Source organism: Triplophysa rosa, linkage group LG7 (assembly GCF_024868665.1).
Source record: "Triplophysa rosa linkage group LG7, Trosa_1v2, whole genome shotgun sequence".
Classification (NCBI taxonomy): Eukaryota; Metazoa; Chordata; class Actinopteri; order Cypriniformes; family Nemacheilidae; genus Triplophysa; species Triplophysa rosa.
The window spans coordinates 14,149,917-14,172,717 of NC_079896.1; the positions used below are offsets into that span (position 1 = coordinate 14,149,917).

At 41.9% G+C, this 22,801-nt stretch overlaps 1 protein-coding gene across 4 annotated transcripts; it reads left to right on the forward strand.

Moving 5' to 3' along the window:
* The first annotated feature begins 1,333 nt into the window (after positions 1-1,333).
* On the forward strand, positions 1,334-21,452 carry c1ql4b (complement component 1, q subcomponent-like 4b). Of its 4 annotated transcripts, none has more exons than XM_057339092.1 (4): positions 1,334-1,703; positions 2,190-3,253; positions 3,374-3,732; positions 18,077-21,452. In XM_057339092.1, exons 2-4 carry the CDS (start codon positions 3,199-3,201, stop codon positions 18,254-18,256), a joined length of 594 nt encoding a protein of 197 aa, XP_057195075.1. In that variant the 5' UTR covers positions 1,334-1,703; positions 2,190-3,198; the 3' UTR covers positions 18,257-21,452. The 4 variants fall into 4 exon arrangements, with proteins under 4 accessions (XP_057195075.1, XP_057195073.1, XP_057195072.1 ...); XM_057339090.1 differs by having other exon boundaries at positions 2,190-2,998; positions 3,086-3,732; XM_057339089.1 differs by having other exon boundaries at positions 2,190-3,732.
* Positions 21,453-22,801: the final 1,349 nt, after the last annotated feature.

Sequence of the window (22,801 nt, forward strand, 5' to 3'; positions counted from 1 at the left end):
ACAATGTTTAATAACAAAAAAGGCCTCTATAAATGACTTTATGCTAAATACAAAGGAAGATATTTGGAAGAATGTCAGTAACCAAACAGATCTCATCCCCCATTGACTCCCATAATATTTATTTTCCCTATGGCAGTAAAAGGGGGATGAGATCTGTTTGGTTACTAATATTCTTCCAAAATCTTCCTTTGTGTTCAGCAGAACAAAGAAATGTATACAGGTTTGGAACAATCTGAGGGTGAGTAAATGATGACAGAATTTTCATTTTTGGATGAACAATCCCTTTAAAGAATGCACAAGCTGTTCTTTTCCTAAAGCTATTTCGTTGTCAACGTGTACCCCAAATCTTCAACAGTACAGATTAATACTAAATAATCAGCAATCAATAGAAATAAGTGGTTATTTAACTTCACAACCACAAAGACACAGAGCAAAAATGGTGGTCGATGTTTTGTGGGAACAAACCCTTCAAATAGAGTGAATCTTTCGAGATAACAGCGTGAGAGATCAAACTAAAAAGTGTAAGTGCTTTAGTAAAACAGAAACTAATAGCGCAGGGAGATGGTAATAAAGATATAGATGATGGTGGAATGATAGGGAACGTGTAAGGTGAGAGCTAAAGTGTGTGGGGGAGGTTGTCAGTACCGATGTGTCTATCACTGCTAATGAGCTCTGAAGGCTAAAGAAACAGAGACACTGACATCAGACTTGAAAAAACAGCTAAACTGTCTTTCACCCACACTGCATGCCTCCATCTCATCCTTTCTCTTAGCCTTTTCTCTCTTAACACTGCCACAGATTAATGCAAAAAAAAGAGGCTAATAATTAACACATCCCAACATCTTTCAATGAGGTACTGTCTGTAAAGCAGCCTAACTTAACCGCCATGGGTAGCTATCGGATAGTGTATTTTCACCAAGTTGCACACAAATTGATTGCCTTGGGAGAAAGGAAATCAATTAGTAAATGCCTATATGGGACATGTGTATTCTCCTTAACTAATCTTGACTAGTTAATACTTGCTTACGTTTTTGCTAATAAAATCAATTATGTTGAATCTATACGACAGGTAAGGTTAGGTGAAGCCATAATGCGGTAGATCTGTACTTAACATTTTTATGCGTCATTGCTGCTTGTAATGACACCATAACAGTACAACCTGAATTTTTATAAGTGCTAATTGGGTAGACAGCAAGCCTGGATGCACATCTTAAGCAAGTCGCCTCCTCGGGAAATCGATTTCTTGATCTGCGGAGACTTGTGCGAGTGAGCGCACGCGCGCGCGTAATTGTATATAGGGCGGGAGGAGCGTGAGACACACATCCCGCGGGTGGAAGCGTCTTTTCCTCACAGAAATCGAACAAGTGAGAAACTGTTGCTTCTTGGCGATATCTTAACAAAGGGACGATTGTGTTACCATATTTGACTTTCAAATTGAGGCTTTCCTCCTCGTTTCATAATTTAAGTGAAAAGAGAGAAAGTTACCTGGTGCTGATAATGCATTTGTAAGTCTCACCTCGCAGAGTTTCATGATAACGTTACCTGAAGAACTAACGCTGACAACACTGAGCAGAGAGACCGTTAAAATAAGAAGCCCGAAGGCGCGAAAATTCGCTGACATATTCTGAGCTGTTTGCTCGCACGAGGGGAGCTGCGCTGTAGCGCGGAATCTGGCGTCAATCTTCAATCTTGGAATACATCAGGTAGGATGAATTGTTTTCCTTCCTCTTAACCGTGGTTGTTTCCGACAGAAAATTGTATAAACTGGCTAAGTTTTTATAAACTGGTTTTATCCAAGTTAGAGAAAATAGATCAAATTGATTTAGAAAAAGTTTTCCACGATTTATATAATATATAGTATTAAAGTATTATTAGTATAGTAATATATAGTCAAATGCATATGTAGTTTTAATATTTAAGTGTAAATGGACAAGAGGTGAGAAAAGAAAAGAAAGTATTAATGTAAGGTATCCATGGAGCCTGGTTAAATAATTAGATGAAATTTAATGAAATATATTCTTGAGATTGTGTAGGAAAACATTGAAAATAACTTATACATTTAATCTTAAAATGCTCAGCATTAGGCAAAAATAAACCACTTTCTCGATAAGCATCCATGTATCTAATAAACCTTGAAAATAATGTTAAACTTTTTAAAGTTAATCTAATTTGTATTTTCTTCTTTTCAGAAGAGGAACAGTGAGAGACGTGTCAACATGTCAAAGCCGAAGTTTAATAAAGACTAGCAAGGCTTGCTGTGAACCTGTTTGAAAAACATATCTCACCACACATTTACCATTGGACAAACAGGACATTTGTATCTGGACAGCTTAATCCTGGTTATTTGGAGGTTTAAGAGATTTAAGAGTGTCACGAAAATACAAAATAATATATAACGTGGGACAATAAGGGATTTTCTTGGTCAGTTTAAATCACGAAAACCAAGCATAACCACAGCTTCTATGAGAGGAGGGATAGAGTTTGTTTAAGTGCTGCAGTGAATATGGACTCATGGGAATTCTACAGAATCACAACAGTTCATGAACTTCTCGTGGAAAAATAACACGGAGCCACACAGCTGTCAGTCCGCAAATCTATAAGGAGAAATTACCGCCACCCGGCAACTCCCGAGACACAAATACACTTCCACATCATCTGATAGAATCTCCATCGGAGGACCAAAATTTGGGGACACCAAATCCCCCATGTTGCTCATATCAGACAAGCTATATATATTTGTATGAGCATATAAACCCTCCGGATCACCAAGAATTGCAGTTTTTATGGAGTGATAACTCGGTCCAAAGTGTCAAAGAGGGTTATTCAGCTGGCTATACGGATTTTGCAGACGGAGGAACTAGCAGAAGTTGAAACATTAAATGGAAATGAGCACAATCAACATTTAAGCCCAGACAGACTGGAATAATTGTTCCACTTAGGATATTTGATTAGTTTTGTTAAAGGTGGATTTTTTAATATCGAAAAGAACTCTTTCTGGGTGACTTATATCACAGACACAAGCACGTTTCATCATATTTTATTCTCCTGTTAACCTTAATCTCATTTTAGTCCTTTATCTTCCCAGAGTTCATTCTGGCCGGGCCTGTTTCTTCTAAAGGAGAGGAGGACTTCCTCTCTATTGCTGCCTCACGTCTCAGTCGCAGGAAGCGGGTTATTGGGGCGGCAGTGGGTGTGGCAATGGTGTTAGTGCTACTGATCACTATACCATTATTGGTGCACAGCACCAAACTGGGTGGGTCAGGGGGCGGAGGCACACAATATGAAATGCTTGGAAGCTGTAAGATGGTCTGTGACTCTCTGACACCCACCAATGAATTAACACCTGTTTCCCCTCCTCCTCATGACATACCAGGACGTAGAGGGGGTGGTAAGTCAGGATTTCGTGGTAGCCAAGGGCCACCAGGCCCACGTGGGCCCCCTGGAGAACCAGGAAAACCAGGCCCTCCTGGACCTCCAGGTCCTGGCCCTGGGGGATACATCCCATCATTCTACAGCCCAAAAATAGCCTTCTATGCCGGTCTGCGCAAGCAGCACGAAGGAAGTGAGATACTGAAGTTTGATGACGTGGTCACAAATGTGGGGAATTACTATGAGCCGTCCACAGGAAAGTTTACCTGCCCTCTTCCTGGAATCTACTTCTTCACTTATCATGTGCTCATGAAAGGCGGGGATGGAACTAGCATGTGGGCCGACCTCAAGAAAAATGGACAGGTAGGATAATTGTGAGTTGGTTGGGTGTGTTGTTGGAAAATCAGTTTTTGGATTGATCTTACAGTGTGGTTAAGTTTTTAGAAGGTGTTAAGTCATTTTTTTATAATTGATTTTACTCACCCTCATGTCATACAAAACCTGTATGACTTTCTTTTATCTGCACAACACAAAAGAAGATATTTTGAAGAACATTGTTAACCAAACATTGACTGCAATTGTATGGGCTCTCTCTCATCTCTCTGTATGGGCTCTCTCTCTCATTTCTCTCCAAATATCTTCTTATCAGTTTCACAGAAGAAAGAGTCATATACTGGTTCTGAACGACATGAGGGAATACATTTTCTATTTTTGGGTAAACTATCCCTTCAACTAGAGTAAGCTAGGAGTGAATGAATTGTATTAAATAAGAGTCTGATTTGATTGAAATGTTACATAATGATTATATTTACTAAGGGTGTCTTAAGAAAAGCGTTTAACATTCAAATAGGGTCTTTTTAGGCAGCTCCTCAATAATTCAGCAGTCATTTTCTCAGTCTATCACTTGAGGACTTGCTGAAGCCACAGCAAAAAAAAAAACGTCTCACAAAATATATAAAACTATTAAAATATGGTCATATACATAGACCATTTAACAGTGTGTGTGTAGTTTGGTTCACACTGAGGTATGAAGAAGAAAATTCGATCCATCCAAAAGGGCTTAAATGCATGTTTATTTATTAGAATAAACTTTTAGTTTAAGAGTCGGAAATAGGAGTAGGCTTAAATCTTCCAATTAACAGTTACACATGTAACACATCAAAAACAAGCACAGACACACAGTGTTTTTTTTTTGTCTCACTTTCTCTCGAGTGGAACGAAATGCAACAGCTGGTTGCAGATCTCCCAGGACCCGTGAATGTAGAATAAATGAAAAAGTAACGAGAGAAAAAACCTCTCCATCTGGTGAAACATGACATGGATCTGGGATTCAGGCGCTCTCAACTCAAGTTTTAGTAATGGAACAGAAATCAGGGATTATCCAAACAGATTAAAAAAATACAGCCGGTATGTTTTTAAATATACACTTTATCTCCATCTTTCTCACACACACAGTTCCCTAGAGCTTTAGAGGAGTATCTGACAGGAAATGATGAAAGGCCTTTAATCAGTCTGTAGTAACCCTGTCTGTTCATTATATGGTGGATACACAGCTTTGTGATCTAAAGAGTGTTGTCCTGCAAGGGAGAAAAGTGTAAATGTAAAATTTGTGACTAAATACTAATGTGAGGATGCTAAAAATGAATGTGAATGTTAAAGTGAGTTTATCCTATGTGGACTATAATAAAAAATATTTTGTCAGGCTCCTTTAAACTGTGCCTATAGTAATAAGTACATTATTTGGTTTCATTCAGTCAATATGACCGGCTAAACCAAAATACACTTGACCGATGAAATTGTCGTGGTCATATCTGTAATGGATCCTTAAAGTGATAGTTCAACTAAAACATTTAATTCTGTCATCATTTACTCACCCTCTTGTCATATCAAACCTGTATGACTTTCTTTATTCCGCAGAACACAAAAGAAGATATTTTGAAAAACGTTGTTAACCGGCACCCATTCACTTGAATTGGTTTTGTGTCCATACAATAGAAGCGAATGCGTGCCGACGCTGTTCTGTTAACAACTTTCTACAAAATATCTTCTTTTGTGTTCTGCAGAACAAAGAAAGTCATACAAGTTTGAAATGACAATTTTTTGGTGAACTGTTCCTTTAAGACAAAAACTGGACATTTTCTGATTTTACAATCTTAAAGAGACAGTTCACCCAAAAAAAGTTGAAAAAAAATCTGTCATTCATTGTTTACCAGTAGAGCATAATGCTAGCAACACCAAGGTCATGGGTTCAATTCCCAAGGAATTCATAAATTATTAAAATGTAACCCTTGAATGTGCTGTAAGTTGTTTTAGTTGTCTACCAAATGCATGGTAAATAATAATAAGTGTGTATTTCAGATTGTTTCAACCTGTATAAATATCTTTGTTCTGCTGAACACAAAGGAAGATATTTGTAAGAATGTCAGTAACCAAACAGATCTCATCCCCCATTTACTGCCATATTAGGGAAAACAAATACTATGAGAGTCAATGGGGGATGAGATCTGTTTGGTTTGGAACAACTTGAGCGTGAGTAATTCATGACAGAATTTTCTTTTTTGAGTGGAGTATCCTTTTGAGGTGAATTTGGTAAAACACAAATGTCAAAAAGTGTGCTGTGCAGTTGTGAACTGTAAAAATCTTTAAAAAAGAAAAATGTTTCTGCTGCTACTCATAAACAAAATGTTTTAGTGCTGATTATCCAAAAGCTCATGTGCTGTGGGCCAGTACTAGTCTGCTCGGATATTCAGCACAGCCTACATTAAGTGAAGGATGAGATACAGAGAGTAAGAAGATGAGGAGTGTAGGCTTAGCCAGTGTATGGCATGCTGTATTGCATATATTGTCATTCCAGTGATCTTCCCTCTTGCTAAATCATTCATGTCTTTAAGATGAGATTCCCTCTTTTTCACCTGTGGCACACACACACACACACCGAGCCACACTCTCCCAAATGTCTATCTCAACCCTCATTAATTATCTTTCCCCTTAGCTAAATTATTTAACACATCTCAAGGTCTTCTCAGAGCATTCTCACAAACATACACTCAACAACATCCACCTCCGTTCAACATTTCAGGCAAAGGTATGAGATTTGATTTGCGTACATTTGGGTCCTTTCTCTTTTCAAGACATTAGAAAGACAACCATTCTATGTTAATCCTGCTCTTGTCACTGATGTTTTAGGTGAAAAAGAATTGAGATATTTTAAGACAAAAGTGAGAATGGTGAGGGGAAAGATCTGAACATATGAGCCCACCCAGATGAGGAGTGCGTGCAATGGGAGGCAGTAAAATGGTGTAGGATGATAGAGAGATGAACGGAGGATAGGAAGATGGATGGCTAATCAGAGGAGAGCCGACAGAGAGGTCGGGAGAAAGTGTTACTGCGAGGCCAGACACAGACAGCATCAGATCAGTGTAAGTAAGATAGATGAGCAAAAAAAGAGAAAGTGTGAGCGCATGTGTAAGTCAAAGAGAACGAACCACTGACCTTATCGCAGGTCAAATATTTTCGCAAGCTGAAATACACACTTATTTACCATGCATTTGGTAGACAACTAAAACAACTTACAGCACATTCAAGGTTTACATTTTAATCATTTATGAATTCCTTGGGAATTGAACCCATGACCTTGGCGTGGCATTATGCTCTACTGGTTCAGCAGGAACATTAATATTGGGGTGAACCTTGACACAGTGAAAAAAATAAGTTACCTGGTTAAGTTAATTCAACTTAAAAATATAAGTCAACACAACGAGTTTCCATCAAATTCATTGAGTTAACAAATATTTTAAAGTTAATTAAATTTTTTTTTAAGTTGAACCAACAAAAAGCGACAAATAATTTTTTACAGTGTATTGGTGGATTTTAATAGACTTTAGCCCTATTCGGATAGTAATTGTTTCTCATTGGGACGTAAGATTTTCACCATTTACGGGGGGTAAATGATGATTTTATTGCCGTCTGAATCCAGAATGTCTGTGTTTTTCTCCCACCACCCACGGAAAAATCCCTGGCCGAATTACCTGTTTTTTGGTGATATAATTGCCATCTGAATCCACAACTCTGAGTTTATAACAGGTGTTAAATCTCAAATATGTTTTGTTAGTCCGTTCTGACCCCTTAAAAGCACTGTATAGTGTTGCTCTTTAGGAGGTTCAGGGATTATAGTGTCTGATGCATTAAAAACGTCATAAATGGCAGCATAAACAGCACAACATGACTAACAAAGTGTCATATCACACGCGCACCTGAAGCTCTTCTGTGAATGGAGAGAAACAGTTAACAGAAGGCAGAAAGTAAATCCTTTTGGCTTTCTTTATTTTACAAAAGCACAATGTTTTGTGGTTATCGTGGATCTACACATAAATGTAAACCCTATACAGCTTTGAATGATATCATACGTGTCTGTATGAACAGATGATAGGGAGTTTCGGCTGTTAAAGTGATCGCGTAGATGCATCACGCATGCACACACAACATAAACACACACACACAGGTTCACATAAATTCTAGGTAACTTGACCGATCAGGATCGCTCCTTCACTATAGAGTGGGAGATTAACAGAAAGAAGACAAGAAAAAAACATTAAAACATTCGATATTGGCATTTCAAAATATCGATTTTATTCCATTATCATTACATATGTGCGAATTGTCATGTGACTGAGCACGTGAGAAGTGCATTTTCCGGGTTTGCAGGATTACAAACTCACAGCTCCACTGTGAATTTATGTCTGTCCAAACACATGAGTTTTATCAAAGATAAAATAAGAGCCACGCAGATGTATTTTTACAGACGTCCTCATGAGAAACAATTGCCGTCCGAATAGGGCTTTTGTTTACGCAATATCTGCAAACTGTGTTGTGTAACTGTAGTGGGAAATGTTTTTTTTTAGAACTTTGAATATTTATTTGTGAAATGTCACTTATTAGTGCAGCTACAAGAAGTTTTCTCATAGCAGGAATTATGCATGGGTCTAAATAAGAAATGAAAACAGCATCATAGGCGGAACCACAACACCCCACAAATTAATGTCACTCAAGCAGAATACCCAGCCAATTTGTTTCTCATTACGAATTGAATTAATGAATTCATTGATTCTTGGCTTGTAAACACCTGTCTTCCCATCCCACTGACTACTGTTTTACTCTCTGTCCATCTTTAACTCACCAGCCCTCTTGAAAAAGCTCTCCCTCTCTGTGCTCCGTCATCAACACAACACTAATTATAGTGTGATACAGACAACTTGTTAGTACATCCTGTCAACTATACCACAGCTATTGAGTTTACATCCTCCAATTAATTTAGTTAATCATGAAATCTCACGGTACCCCGACAGGCTTTCGCATCTGCCGCAAAGGCTTTTTTACCCCTGATTCCAGAGTTGCACTTTCTCTGCCTTGTGTTTTCTTCAGTTGTAATTTTCTGCGCTTTTACTGCCCTTTGAATAGCCAAAAGGTCGATCTAATACAAACTCTGAGATTAACGTCACGGTGGGTTTATGAACAGCATTATTCTGTGGAGGACAAACAAAATGCACAATATGAACCTGTTGCACATAAGGCCTTTAGGTTCTCAAGTATAGCTCTTTTGTTAAACAAGGACACACACCGAGAAACACACTGGAGGCCTTTAGCCTTGAGGTAGCACAAGAGAAAAGGGAGACAAGGAGGCTTTATGAACCGCTGCATGTAAACTCAAGTGATTACTTATTTGTGACCATTTTTTGTTCAATTTAGCATATTATATGTAAATTGTTTAGATGTTTAAACTTTGTATAGTTATGTGTTTCCTAATGAAGTGCAACTCTCTCCAGGTACATAAAATAACACTTCTGCAGCCTCACTTGCCATTTTGTAACACATATTTGTCATTTTTAGTTTTACTGAGCTTCAAACTTCTTATGCATAACAACCCTATCAATATTGGTTCTGCCATAAAACTGACAAATTTCCGTTTAGTTTTCCTTTTCAGTCCCTTTTTACATATGTGGATATACATATAAAGGAGTGTCTCTCCTCATTGTTCTGACTGTAGTCAAGCAAATCATATTGTTCAAACAGATATGTTGCATAATAACAGGGAGAAAAGAGATAAAACAAAGAGATAAAGACCGTTTTTTCCTATCCACTTTTGATGAAGTCCTTTCAAATTCTTTATTTGTTTGTTTCTCTTGTTTCTTATGCTGTTTTTTAACATGGCTGATTTTATTAAATAAAAAGCCATTTTGATCAGATAAATGCATGCGGGTGAATGCAAAAGCAGTCATGAGAAGGAGCCCTGCAGTCATATAACCAATTAGCTCAGTAAATGTGGCTCAGAGATAGCCTATTTTATATGAATACAAAATTATAGAAGATTATTCATGAATTCATAAATCACAAAGTTAACGTTTAACAATGAAGAAAATGTTCTGTGGACAAGCTAAATGTATTATGTGTATGTGAGAGGATAATTGATAAAGATCATTAATAAAACTATGCTCCTCAATGAGAGGACTGAAATTCTTAAATGTTACATAATTCTTATTAGTATGATGATGATGATGATGATTCACATGTTTCCCAGGGCATACACAGAGACATGTAATACACACACACAGGTTTGTATTGACATTCAATAGAGTTCCACTGATTTTATATCGGGTTTATGATATATTCTAGCCCCTAACCTACCCCAACACCTAAACCTAATAATAACACAAACATGTGCAAGACACCGAATTATGAGCCTTTTTATTTAGTGAGGACCAGTAAAATGTCCTCACAGGTCGGTTGTAATGATAGTTCACTGTATATTACTGAGGAGATTTGGCCCTCACAAATATAGCTAAACCTCTACACATAATGCATGCAGAATATATCTATATCATAAACACAAGCAGTGGCACTGACTAACCCAACATACAACATCATAGCTGTACAAGTATCAGACATAAGTATTACACATATTTTAAGTCCCCAGTTTTTAGACGAATTATTTACTTTAAATACACAGGAATGTTTTGTTGTTGCTGTTCTTGTGGTTTATTGCATTTTGACAAATTAGAGCCAAACAAAGTAACAATTTAAAATAAATAAATGCCCTCTTTTATAGGAGAAAGAAATGTAAATAATTGTAGTCCTGTGCCATGTGTAGTTTATTTTATTGGCTTTCATAAAATTCCAGTAAAATAAATTCCAGTGGCAGTTCACATCCAGTATTTATGTGCCTGTATTATATTTTCATTTTCCGGCGATTTTTTTACTTGTATTATGTCTTCAATCTGTTTAAAAATCATGTTTTTCTGTCAGTATTATTTTATCTGAATGTCTGCTGTTTAATCTGATAACGGCTCGTTTAAATCACCGAGAGTAAACACGCTGCACATTCAATAAAATACAACATCCATGTCCTCGTTTAGAGATTTGTGAGCATGCAGCCTATCTCTCTCTATTTCTCACACACCCAGTTAATACTCGGTGACTCCATTTGACCGCTGGTCGGTTCGAGGCTCCGTTTATTGTGATACAGTGGAGTTATTGAGGAGTGGGCCCCATTAGGAGCAACAGCCGAGCCGCTGCGCTGGGCAATTACTGAGCAAGCGAGGACCCGACGCAGCCCTAGACCTCCCGCGGGAGCTGCCACCTCACGCCGTTAATCAATCTGATTTAGACTGGACAGGGACACGCGCCAACACGAGACGCGCGGTGGAGACACGCGCGTGACCTGCATTTTATTTCGATTCCAGGAGAAATAGATGGATAGACGGTGCAAGGGATAAGGGAACAGATAGGGGGGAGAGGTAGTGGGAAAAGAAAGATGAGGGGAAGACAGGGATAATTAATGAGGAGATGTGAGAAGAATTAAAACAACACAACAAAATGTCGATCACTTGGAGACACGACTTACATACATGGTTGCATATTTGGAAAATTATTATTCACTCTCATTACATTCTTATTTAAGATGTTTTATGGATAAACACTGTAGCAAGCCGATATTGGTAATAGCAGCTGCATTAAAAAGAGGTTTATTATAGGACATTATTGCATTTATTATTAGCCTACTTACTAAAAGCATTAATTATTCATTTTTAGTTTTTATTGCTCATTAAAAGATTATGCATTCATTATAAGCACAGGACAAAATTAGGCTTTGGTGGAAGCTTCACATACAGATATCAGGGTTTTAACCTAAATCTACATAGAAAAAAAGTTTTGTTAAATACTTGTATGTGTGCTTAGTGTTTATGTTAGGGTGTTATCTATACAAATTTATACCCAAACGTGAGGTTAATATGGTAGTATTTCTGCTTAGCTATATAAAAGCTCTCAATGGAGATAGATGAGTCGCAAAGTGTGAATGTGTATATATGTATGCATGTGTAAATGTCATGGTCGACAAAGCTGAGAGAGACCCAAATGCGGGAAAAAGCTTTATTAGTAAATGGCAACAGTCAATAATCCAAACAGCCAAGGAATGCACAGCCGCGGGAAGCAGAAAGATACACCACCGGAACGGGAGAGAACTCCGAAGAGCGTCGAGAATCCGCCGGGGTAAGGGGTCAGTAGTTGGGGTTCAAGGGTCTTCCTCGTACCAACTCTCAGGAGGAGAGAGAAGTGGTAGCTCGTGGCGAAGATCGCGCCCCTGATGCGACTGTTGTTAGGTCGGGTGTGGAGGGAGGCCGCCGGCCGGGACGCCAACGGATACTGCGTAGACAGAGAGCAGACCTGGGACGTGATGGGAGAGAGGTGAGAATACACTGGAAAAGCTAAGGAAAACAGAGTCAAGTGAAGCACGTTCGTGAAGGCAAAATGACTAGAGGAGCTAGGACTAAGGCTATGACTAGGACTGTGGCAAGGCTAAGGCTAAGGCTAAGAAATCCAAGAGGATATCGAGATGCTATAGGTGAGCCGCAGCAGCACCTAGGTCAGTCTGTAGTGAAAAACACACAACGGTCAGACACAGGACAAGAAACATCAATGGATTATAAAGGAAACCTAGATGGGCTGGAATAGTCAACAGGTGTGGTACAATTGCGGGAACAAGCGGGCTTAATGAGGGAAGTGAGAACAGGGGTGTGAGAGCTGAGTGGAAAAACACCAGTGCAAGGAAAACCCTAACGGAGACACGAGGGCGGGGACAGTGACGCGACTCCGAGCACGTGGTCAGCCGTCAGTAGACAGCTTCCACGTGCTCGACAAAAACAAGACCTTTCCCGTGCAGACAATTACCCCGACCTGACCTGGGTTGTGACATACCCCCCCCCACCAGCACCCCTAGGCGCTAGGGGAGGGATCTCACCTCGTCTCCGGTGGAAGTCCACGATCAACGACCGGTCCAGGACATCCCGAGAAGGTATCCACGACCTCTCCTCTGCGCCATAACCCTCCCAGTCCACCAAGTACTGGAAGCCCCTGCCGCCGCGGCGAACGTCCAGTAGTCTCTTAACAGTATACATGGGAATCCCTTCCACAAGCCGCGGGGGAGGGTGGGTGGGTCGAGAACTGGCAGGGTTAAGATGGGACATGACTACGGGCTTGACCCTGGACACATGAAATACAGGGTGAACTCGACCAAGAGTAGGAGGAAGCTTGAGCCGCACGGCCACTGGATTGACCACCTTGGCGATACGGAATGGCCCAATGAACCTGGGAGCCAGCTTGCGTGAAGGCACCCAGAGAGGCAGGTCCTTGGTGGAAAGCCATACCCATTGACCGCACACATAGGCGGGGGGAGGAGTCCGGTGACGGTCGGCCGCTGCTTTGGTCCTCAGAGAGGTTCGGGCCAAAACCTCTCTGGCCCTTGTCCAAGTCCGGTGGCACCGTTGCACAAAGGCCAGAGCTGAGGGAACCGCAGCATCGAGTTCCTGAAGGGGAAACAGAGGGGGTTGAAATCAAAGAGAGCATTCAAATGGAGACATACCTGTGGCAGAGACGGGAAGGGAGTTGTGAGCGTATTCCACCCATGAGAGTTGTTGGCTCCAGGAGCCGGGGTTGTTGGATGTCAGACAGCGGAGTCTCCGTCCGAGTTCCTGGTTGGCTCGCTCACACTTTCCATTGGTCTGAGGATGGAAACCTGAGGACAGACTCGTAGAGGCCCCGATCTGCCTAGAGAACTCTTTCCAGAACCGGGAGGTGAACTGAGGACCCCTATCGGACACAACGTCGACCGGAAGACCGTGGAGCCAAAAGACGTGGTCCACCATCAGCTGGGACATCTCCCGGGCGGAGGGAAGCTTGGGAAGAGGAATAAAATGGGCCGCCTTGGAGAACCGGTCCACCACCGTAAGAATAACGGTATTGCCTCTAGACAGGGGAAGGCTAGTGACAAAGTCCAGGGCAATGTGTGACCAGGGTCGGAAGGGAATGGGAAGGGGCCGGAGCAGACTTGCAGGTGGACGGCGAGAAGTCTTGGTCTGGGCGCAGACCGGGCAAGCCAACACGAACTGTCTGACATCATTGGGAGCCGACGGCCACCAAAACCGTTGACGTACGCATGCCATGGTTCCCTTGACCCCTGGATGGCCAACCAGCCTGGAAGAATGACACCACTGGAGGACCTCCGAGCGCAGCCGAGAAAGAACAAACAACCGACCCCCTCAGCACTTGCACCCTGCGACCGGCCTCTGCCACCCGCTGCTCGATCTCCCAGGCAAGAGCACCGACCACTTTATCCCTAGGAAGGATAGAGTCGACAGGTTCCTCCCTGCCCGGGCTCTCGAACAGACAGGAAAGGGCGTCAGGCTTAATATTCTTGGAACCAAAAAAACAGTGCCCAGCGGGCCTGACGAGAGTTCACCCTCTTGGCTGAACGGACATATTCTGTTTTTATGGTCCGTCCAGTCCAAGAATGGCTGCGTTGAACCCTCCAACCAGTGACGCCACTCACCCAAGGCTAGACGAACCGCCAGCAGCTCTCTGTTGCCGATATTGTAATTCCGTTCCGCAGGGCTCAGGCGATGAGAAAAGAAAGCGCACGGATGCACCTTCTCATCATGACTGGCACGCTGGGACAAGACTGCGTCTACCCCGACATCGGAAGCATCGACCTCGACAATAAACTGACGTTCCGGATCTGGAAAACAGAGCACAGGAGCAGAGGCAAACCGGGACTTAAGTTTCTCAAAGGCTACCTGAGCGAGGGAGTTCCAGGAGAACGAGACCTTGGTGGAGGTCAACGCTGTGAGCGGTGCGGCCACCTGGCCGAAACGGATGAACTGCCTGTAAAAGTTGGCGAACCCCAGGAACTGCTGCAGAGCCTTACGATAGTCGGGATCGGGCCATGTGGCGACAGCCTTAATCTTGGCGTCATCCGGTCCCACGCCTCGGGGTGAAATCACGTGGCCAAGGAACGAAACGGTATCGGAGTGGAATTCGCACTTCTCCGCCTTGACGAATAACTGATTCTCGAGAAGGCGCCGGAGAACCCCTCTGACATGTTGGGTGTGTTCCTGGAGAGAGGGGGGAAAAAATGAGGATATCATCCAGGTACACAAAGACAAATCGGTTAATCATGTCACCCAACACGTCATTGATGAGGCTCTGGAAGACGACAGGAGCATTGGTCAGCCCGAACGGAAGAACCAAATACTCGTAATGTCCCGATGGTGTATTAAATGCCGTCTTCCACTCGTTCCCCTCGCGAATGCTGACCAGATGATAGGCGTTGCGGAGGTCTAACTTAGTGAAGACCCGGGCTCCCTGTAAAAGTTCGAAGGCAGACGACATTAAAGGCAAGGGGTATTTATTCTTAAGAGTAATCTCGTTCAAACCTCGATAGTCAATGCAGGGGCGAAGGGAGCCGTCTTTCTTCTGCATGAATAAGAAACCTGCACCGGCCGGCGAGGAGGAGGGGCGAATGAGCCCGGCGTTAAGACATTCACGAATATACTTGTCCATGGCCTCTCTTTCAGGACCCGAAAGGGAAAATAACCGACCCCTAGACGGAGAAGTGCCCGGGAGTAGGTCAATGGCGCAGTCGTAGGGCCGATGAGGAGGAAGGGATGTGGCCCGGGACTTGCTAAACACGGATCGCAGATCGTGGTAATCCCCCGGGACCCCGGCCAAGTCGGCGTCACTAACCTGCAACACAGGAGACACAGAGACAGGAGAGGGAGCAGCACCAAGACAAGACACGTGACAAGCAGGGCTCCACGCTAAGACAGAAGTGTTCACCCAGTCGATGTGAGGATTATGCTGTGACAACCACGGATGCCCTAATACCAGAGGGTTTGTGGGGGAACCAAGGATTTACAGCCTAATCTTCTCACAGTGATTACCAGACAGAAAAAGGCTTACGTGAGAGGTGACGTGGGTGACGGTGGATAGAGGCAGTCCCGCCAGCGTCACGGCTGAGATCGGCGGATCTATGGAGTGAATAGGAATGCCCCACTTCCGAGCCGTGGCCCCGTCCAGGAAATTGCCTTCAGGCAATCGATCGGAGTCGATCAGAGCCAAACCAGAGTGGGTCGTAAGGCCGAAGGTGAGGTGAAATGGCAGCAAGGTGCGTGAGTTCGGAGAGGAATCATAGATGGCGCCCACCCGTAATCTCCGTTCTACGGGTGGGCGTCGGCTTTTGCCGGACAGTGAATTACTAAATGGCCCGCCTTTCCACAATAAAAACAAAGACCGTCCATGAGTCACTGGTGCTTCTGGGCCGGTGTTAGGCGTGACCGCCCGATCTGCATGGGCTCCGAGTCCGGCTGAGGAAGGTGGGTGGGGTTGGCGTTCCGGCTGGCCTCCCGGACGGTGTCCCGGCTGGACTCACTGCGTTGCCAGGAGGGTGGAGAAGAGCGGCGCCGGCGACGGACAGTTATCCGACTCTCGACTCGGAGGCAGAGGTTGATCAGCTCCTCCAAATCACGAGGAGAATCCAGTGCTGCGATCTCATCAGCAATATTGGGGTTAAGGCCATCGAGAAAGCGTGCGCGCAGCGCCCCTGCATTCCAGTCACAAGCCGCGGATAATGTCTTGAAGCGAATAGCAACACGCCTGCACAACACGTGAGAGCTGCGCCGCCGCCTCATCACCACGAACCGACCTGTCGAACAGGCTAGTCATCTCCTCCCGGAACTCTCGAAAAGAACGGCAACAAGGGTCCTGAGCCTCCCACACCGCGACCCCCCATTGGCGTGCTCGTCCAGTCAACAAGGTGAGTATGAACACAATCCTGGTTTCCTCTGTCGAATAACGGCGTGGTTGGAGGGCGAACACCAGAGAGCACTGCGATAGAAATGCCCGACAGGAGTTGGGATCCCCGTCGTAAAGTGGGGGACTATTGGCATGGGGCTCTGGATCAGTAGAGGCTCCGCGTGGTGGCGAAAATGGTGATCCCGCAGCGCCGTCGGTACCACGGAGGAGTTCCGAAACCTGAAGCTGCAACGCCGCCACTTGCCAGTGAAGGGCGTCAACCTCCTAGGCGGCGGCGGTGAGGCGTGACGCCTGCTGTCCCAGCAAAACGCCCTGTTGTTGAAGCGCCGTGCGTAAGGGATCCGGTCCCGCTGGGTCGTGATGTGGTCGACAAAGCTGAGAGAGACCCAAATGCGGGAAAAAGTTTTATTAGTAAATGGCAACAGTCAATAATCCAAACAGCCAAGGAATGCACAGCCGCGGGAAGCAGAAAGCTACACCACCGGAACGGGAGAGAACTCCGAAGAGCATCGAGAATCCCCCGCCGGGGTAAGTGGTCAGTAGTTGGGGTTCGAGGGTCTTCCTCGAACCAACTCTCAGGAGGAGAGAGAAGTGGTAGCTCGTGGCGAAGATCGCGCCCCTGATGCGACTGTTGTTAGATCGGGTGTGGAGCGAGGCCGCCGGCCAGGACGCCAACGGATACTGTGTAGACAGAGAGCAGACCAGGGACGTGATGGGAGAGAGGTGAGAATACACTGGAAAAGCTAAGGAAAACAGAGTCAAGTGAAGCACGTTCGTGAAGGCAAAATGACTAGAGGAGCTAGGACTAAGGCTATGACTAGGACTGTGGCAAGGCTAAGGCTAAGGCTAAGAAATCCAAGAGGATATCGAGATGCTATAGGTGAGCCGCAGCAGCACCTAGGTCAGTCTGTAGTGAAAAACACACAACGGTCAGACACAGGACAAGAAACATCAAGGGATTATAAAGGAAACCTAGATGGGCTGGAATAGTCAACAGGTGTGGTACAATTGCGGGAACAAGCGGGCTTAATGAGGGAAGTGAGAACAGGGGTGTGAGAGCTGAGTGGAAAAACACCAGTGCAAGGAAAACCCTAACGGAGACACGAGGGCGGGAACAGTGACGCAGACTCCGAGCATGTGGTCAGCCGTCAGTAGACAGCTTCCACGTGCTCGACAAAAACAAGACCGTTCCCGTGCAGACAATTACCCCAACCTGACCTGGGTCATGACAGTAAAGGTATGCAAGTGGGGTACAGGCGAGGGGCCCTTCCAATAAATTATAAGTAACGCACGTATAGCCTAGATCAATAACGCTTATTCTCTTAGACCTGATCTGTCTCAGTGTCCTATGTATCACACATGGGAGTAAGCGAGAAGAAATGAAAACAAGAGCGAGGAACTGTTTTTTATGCTTGTGTACATTTGAGAAAGTAAATGGGGTTATCTTTGAAATTAGCATATTTATTGATTTGAAGGAGGCAGCTACAGTAGTTATGATGTTAGGAAAGAGCAACATTTAACATCATTATAACTATTTTTTCTTTCTATCTACTTTCTCCTCTCATAGGTAAGGGCAAGTGCAATCGCTCAGGATGCAGATCAGAATTATGACTACGCCTCTAACAGTGTGATTCTGCATTTAGACGTGGGAGATGAGGTCTGCGTGCAGCTGGATGGTGGAAAGGTGCACGGAGGAAACGCTAACAAATACAGCACATTCAGTGGCTTTCTTATCTACCCCGACTAACACATCAACACATACACGCTAAAAAAACACAAGCACTGTCACATACTTGCAAACAATTACAGACGCTGTTTACCTGCCATGAAGGTAGTGATCTATCAACACAATTAACATTAGACTATTATACTATACGCGTGGAAACAGTGGATATAACAATAAAATAACAAGAAGCAAAACTGTAGCTTTGGTACTGAAAGTTTATTTTTTATTATAGTATTAAACATCAATGTGAAACAGTGTTTACAGTCCACTTACATAATTTGATAATAAGTTGGTCACTTTAAGAGAAAATATGTGATTTTTTCTCCATCAGAAATTGACTCGATCGTGAAAAGTTTGGTAACGTCCACTGGACATTTCAGACATTTCGAGTTGGAACAAGTATTTACATTTTGTGTAGTTCTTTGGAGTAATCATTCTCCTAAGACCAGGAATGTGTATTATGGAAATCATTACAGTTTTTTTCAACTGCTTACACACAAAATGTTTACTTGTCACACAATTTCTGAAACCTGACACTCAAACACCAGAATCACACACCAAATCGGCAAAACCATACACTAATTATTGACGTTTGATTCAGTTTTCAGTTTCATAAAACACTTTTTGCAAAACACAACACACAATTCTCTATGTAACACAAAAATCTTACAGGAAGTATATTGATTTCCTTTTCAAACACAACCAATCAAAATGCCACACTAACTCCTCACATGTGCAAACACTCATTGCTTTACTTAACACCAACCAATCATGGCTTTAGAAGAGGCCTATAAATAGGCCAAGGGTCAAGTTATAGGTTTTGAACAATGGATGCAAACAATGTAGACAGAGTAAGGGGATTTGGAGGGAGAGCCAGAGGACGAGGCAGAGCTCAAATTAGAGGAGGACGAGTCGGAAGAGGAGGAGGACACGGAACAAGAAGTGTGGTCTCGAATGAGATTAGGGCCACAGTCATTGATCATGTAAAAACCACGGTTTACTGTAACAAAGAGAGAGGCTGTACAGAGAGTCCAGCCCAATTTGAGTCAGGTATAATTCGAACCTTTAGAAATGAGAACAGTTATGTAACAATCTACTGTTATGTACACATGTTCTAATGTACACAAACAGTAGGCTATAATACAGTATTTTACAGTAGTACCCTTGCATTCATTTACTGTACTACAGTGCACTGCATTGGTCACAGTCTGGTGAGGTGTCACACTGTACAACAGTACAGCCAACTGTAAGAAGACATTCTGACCATATTGTATAAATAGTATATTATGTTACAGTTTATGGCACACACTCACACTGTTCCTGAATCTTCTACAGAGTGGAAAGGCGAAGGTATCATGGTGGGCGAGGTCACATGTTCACTGAAGAGCAAGTGACGGCTATCGTGAATTTGGTTTTGGCCAATAATGCTATTAGAATTCGTGAAATATACATAACCATATCCTTAATGATGCCACAATTTTTGCGAACATAAATGCTGTGAGTCCCTCAACAATACATCGTGTACTCCAGATTTTTTTTTCGTACTGTGTACAGTAGAGCTGTAATCGGGCCTTAAAAGTTAGGCCCGATAGTGCCCGAGCACGACAGAATTCGGCCCGAGCCCGACAAGTACATTTTGATTGACAGCTTTTTAAAAGCCCGAACCCGTTTACAGCCCGACATTAGGCTAATGTGCGCAGGCACACAGCTTTTGTCAAGAATGAGTCATTTATACATGTTTTAACATAATTCATTAATGACTAACGTAGGCTATAGGCCACTTGGAAGTTGGAACAAAGAAATAAAATAAGTACTCTGTAACATCGTAACACCTCACATATCCCACTGGCTCATTATTCTCATTATGCACATGGTCAAAACTTTTCCTCACCTCAGACTTTGTTTTAGTTGCTGGTGCAACCAAAACGTAATCGCCAGAGGCAAGCCTCCGTTTCACCTTCTCAGCATCCATTTTCGCATCTTTCTCGTGCTAATCGGAACGCATCACATGACCGCTAATTTACCGCGCAAACCCGAGCCCATGTAAAATGATAGAAATTAAGCCCGAACCCGTCGGGTCACGTCGGGTCCGTCGGGTTCGGGCAAAGATCTTCAGCTCTACTGATACTGTATTCACAACCAGCAAAAAAATAAATAAACACAGGAAATAAAAAGTTTGGTTTCAATCTTGCTTTTGTTTTTACAGTGAATTTTAAACATCTCTCTGCCAATTTCTTTCAATATGGAGCTCATGAAAGAAGAGCTTTAGGTTTTGAATAACTGTGTGTATATGATATATCCCAAAATATAACATTACGGTAAAAGTGTTTGCAACAGAAGACAAATGTTTACTTTTGAAATGTGTTTGTGATATTTTTAATGTAGTGCTTCATTTTGCAAGAGACGTGAGGCATTTTGCATTTTGTGTGTGCAATTCTTGGATTAGTGTGTAAAGTTTTGAAAAAAAGAGGCAACTTTTTGAAAATGTGTGTAAGCAGTTGAAAAAAACTGTAAGGTACATTTTGATTTTCATATTGACTTCAATGAAATTGTACGAATTGTATGCAATGACTCATTACTTAATATTGCATGGAATCAAGATTTATTTGCTACTTTACAACTCACTATTAAGCAAATGTTTCAATTCTGGTGTTTGAAAGGCCCAACATTGCTGCACAAAATGTTTATGATGTTGATATTGTTGACTAAAAAACCCTGAAACATGTCAGGCTTCCTAAGTTATAAAAAACTTTTGAAGATTACCCAGTTATCGTGCCACGTTGTACTAGATTCTAACATTCTCCCTATAGAACGTGTGTAGGTTTGTTTGCAATTTGCATAACAGGGACTTGATAAACAAAAGTGGAATGCATTTCATGGCATGGAAACGGTATTTGTAACTTCTGTGTCTTAAGTATGTACAATAGGTTTATAAGGAAGAACGTTTAAATTACAATATGTCACTAAATTTGTTGTGGGATATGGCTAAATGTTTTACAATGACTTGATTGTATGATGGAAACATCAAGTTTCTGTGTATGTGTGTGTGAGTGTGTGTGTGCATGTAACTGCAATGTGATTCATGTGTTCCCTAACAATATAACATGTTACAGATTTGCTTCTGAATATTTCACTTGTAGATTGATTACTGTTGTAAATCTTTGCAGTTGTGTAATTAATCATTATTATAGACTTTTGTTCTGGCATGTAAAAGAGTACTGTAAATAATAAAAAATAAAAACACTGCAGTGTCTGTCTTTCTGAGAAAAATTTGCAATTTAATGCCTTACGTTTTATTAAAGCAATTGGTGTTAGAGTATGCGTTCATGTGGCTTGAAGGTAAAAAGACCATACAGGCAAACCACTTACTAACAATCAATACATGCCCCCACATTTCAAAACTGAGTTATACTGCTAAGAACAGAACATGTAAGGGTATAAATACAGTTAACAAGATTTACATCAGCCCATTAGCAACAAACAAAACATGTTAACAAAAACACTCTCTTTTCTCACACAAAATAAAGCACTAATTAGTCAGGAAACAATTGGCAGTGCTGATTATTCATTGTTCCTCACACATAGCCTACACACACAAACACGTATATTTCCTTGGTAATGAGGGAGATAGATGAGGCATCCTTTGAAGGACAATAGTAAAAAGGTCAAAGAGATGTTGGCTGGACAAGAACACAAACAGTCTCTGAAATTATGAAAACTCTGACAGAAACAAGGTTAGAAAGGAGAAATGTTCACTCTGTCAATCTGCATTGACAAAAACAGATTTTTCATCTTGAATTTGGGGTGTGTGTGTGTGGTGCTGGTAAACCCACAGCAAACGTTCATAAATCAAATGTTTATTTAAAATTTAAAAAATGCCGAAAGGTTTGTGTGTAAGTGTTAGGTTTAGGGGATAGAATACACAGTTTGTATAATGTGTGTGTGCGTGTGCGTGTGCGCGTGCGCGTGTGTGTGCATTGCCTTATGTTGTATATACATTTGACCTAAATGTAATACAAATTTCCTTAAAGCCAATTGAAGCAAATTTATTTATAATCAGCTATCATATCGAGCCATGCCAATGCTTCAATGTTAATTGTGTTTTATGATCTTTTTAATGAACCACGTTGTCTCAGTGACAGAGAGGTTCAGGTAGCCTACTACAAAAAGACGATTGCGCGCTCGTGCAAATCAAGATTATGGAGGACTAAACCTGCAAAAATTATAAATAAATAAATGTATAAATAAATAAATATATAAACGAATAAATGTAATAATATGAAAATAAATAAAGGAATGAATGGTTTGATAAAACAAAATAATTCGTTTTAGCTAGTATTGATCTTAGCTTTAACTTTTCTTTTCATTTTTTAAATTGATTTATTATTTTTTGTGTCCATTTTTTATTATTATTTTTTATTCTTAGATTATTTTATTTATCATTTCTTTATCATTTCTTTTTATTTATACGTTTATTTATTTTTATATTTATTTATTATTATTATTATTATTATTATTTTTAGATTATTTTATTTATCATTTCCTTTTATTTTTACATTTATTTAT

What these genes read in the sequence shown, in the direction of transcription:
- c1ql4b (XM_057339089.1), top strand. Translation starts at nt 3,199, where the DNA reads ATGGTGTTAGTGCTACTGATCACTATACCATTATTGGTGCACAGCACC. An exon ending in ACCTCAAGAAAAATGGACAG is followed by an intron (nt 3,733 to 18,076) that starts GTAGGATAATTG and finishes CTCCTCTCATAG; the next exon opens with GTAAGGGCAAGTGCAATCGC.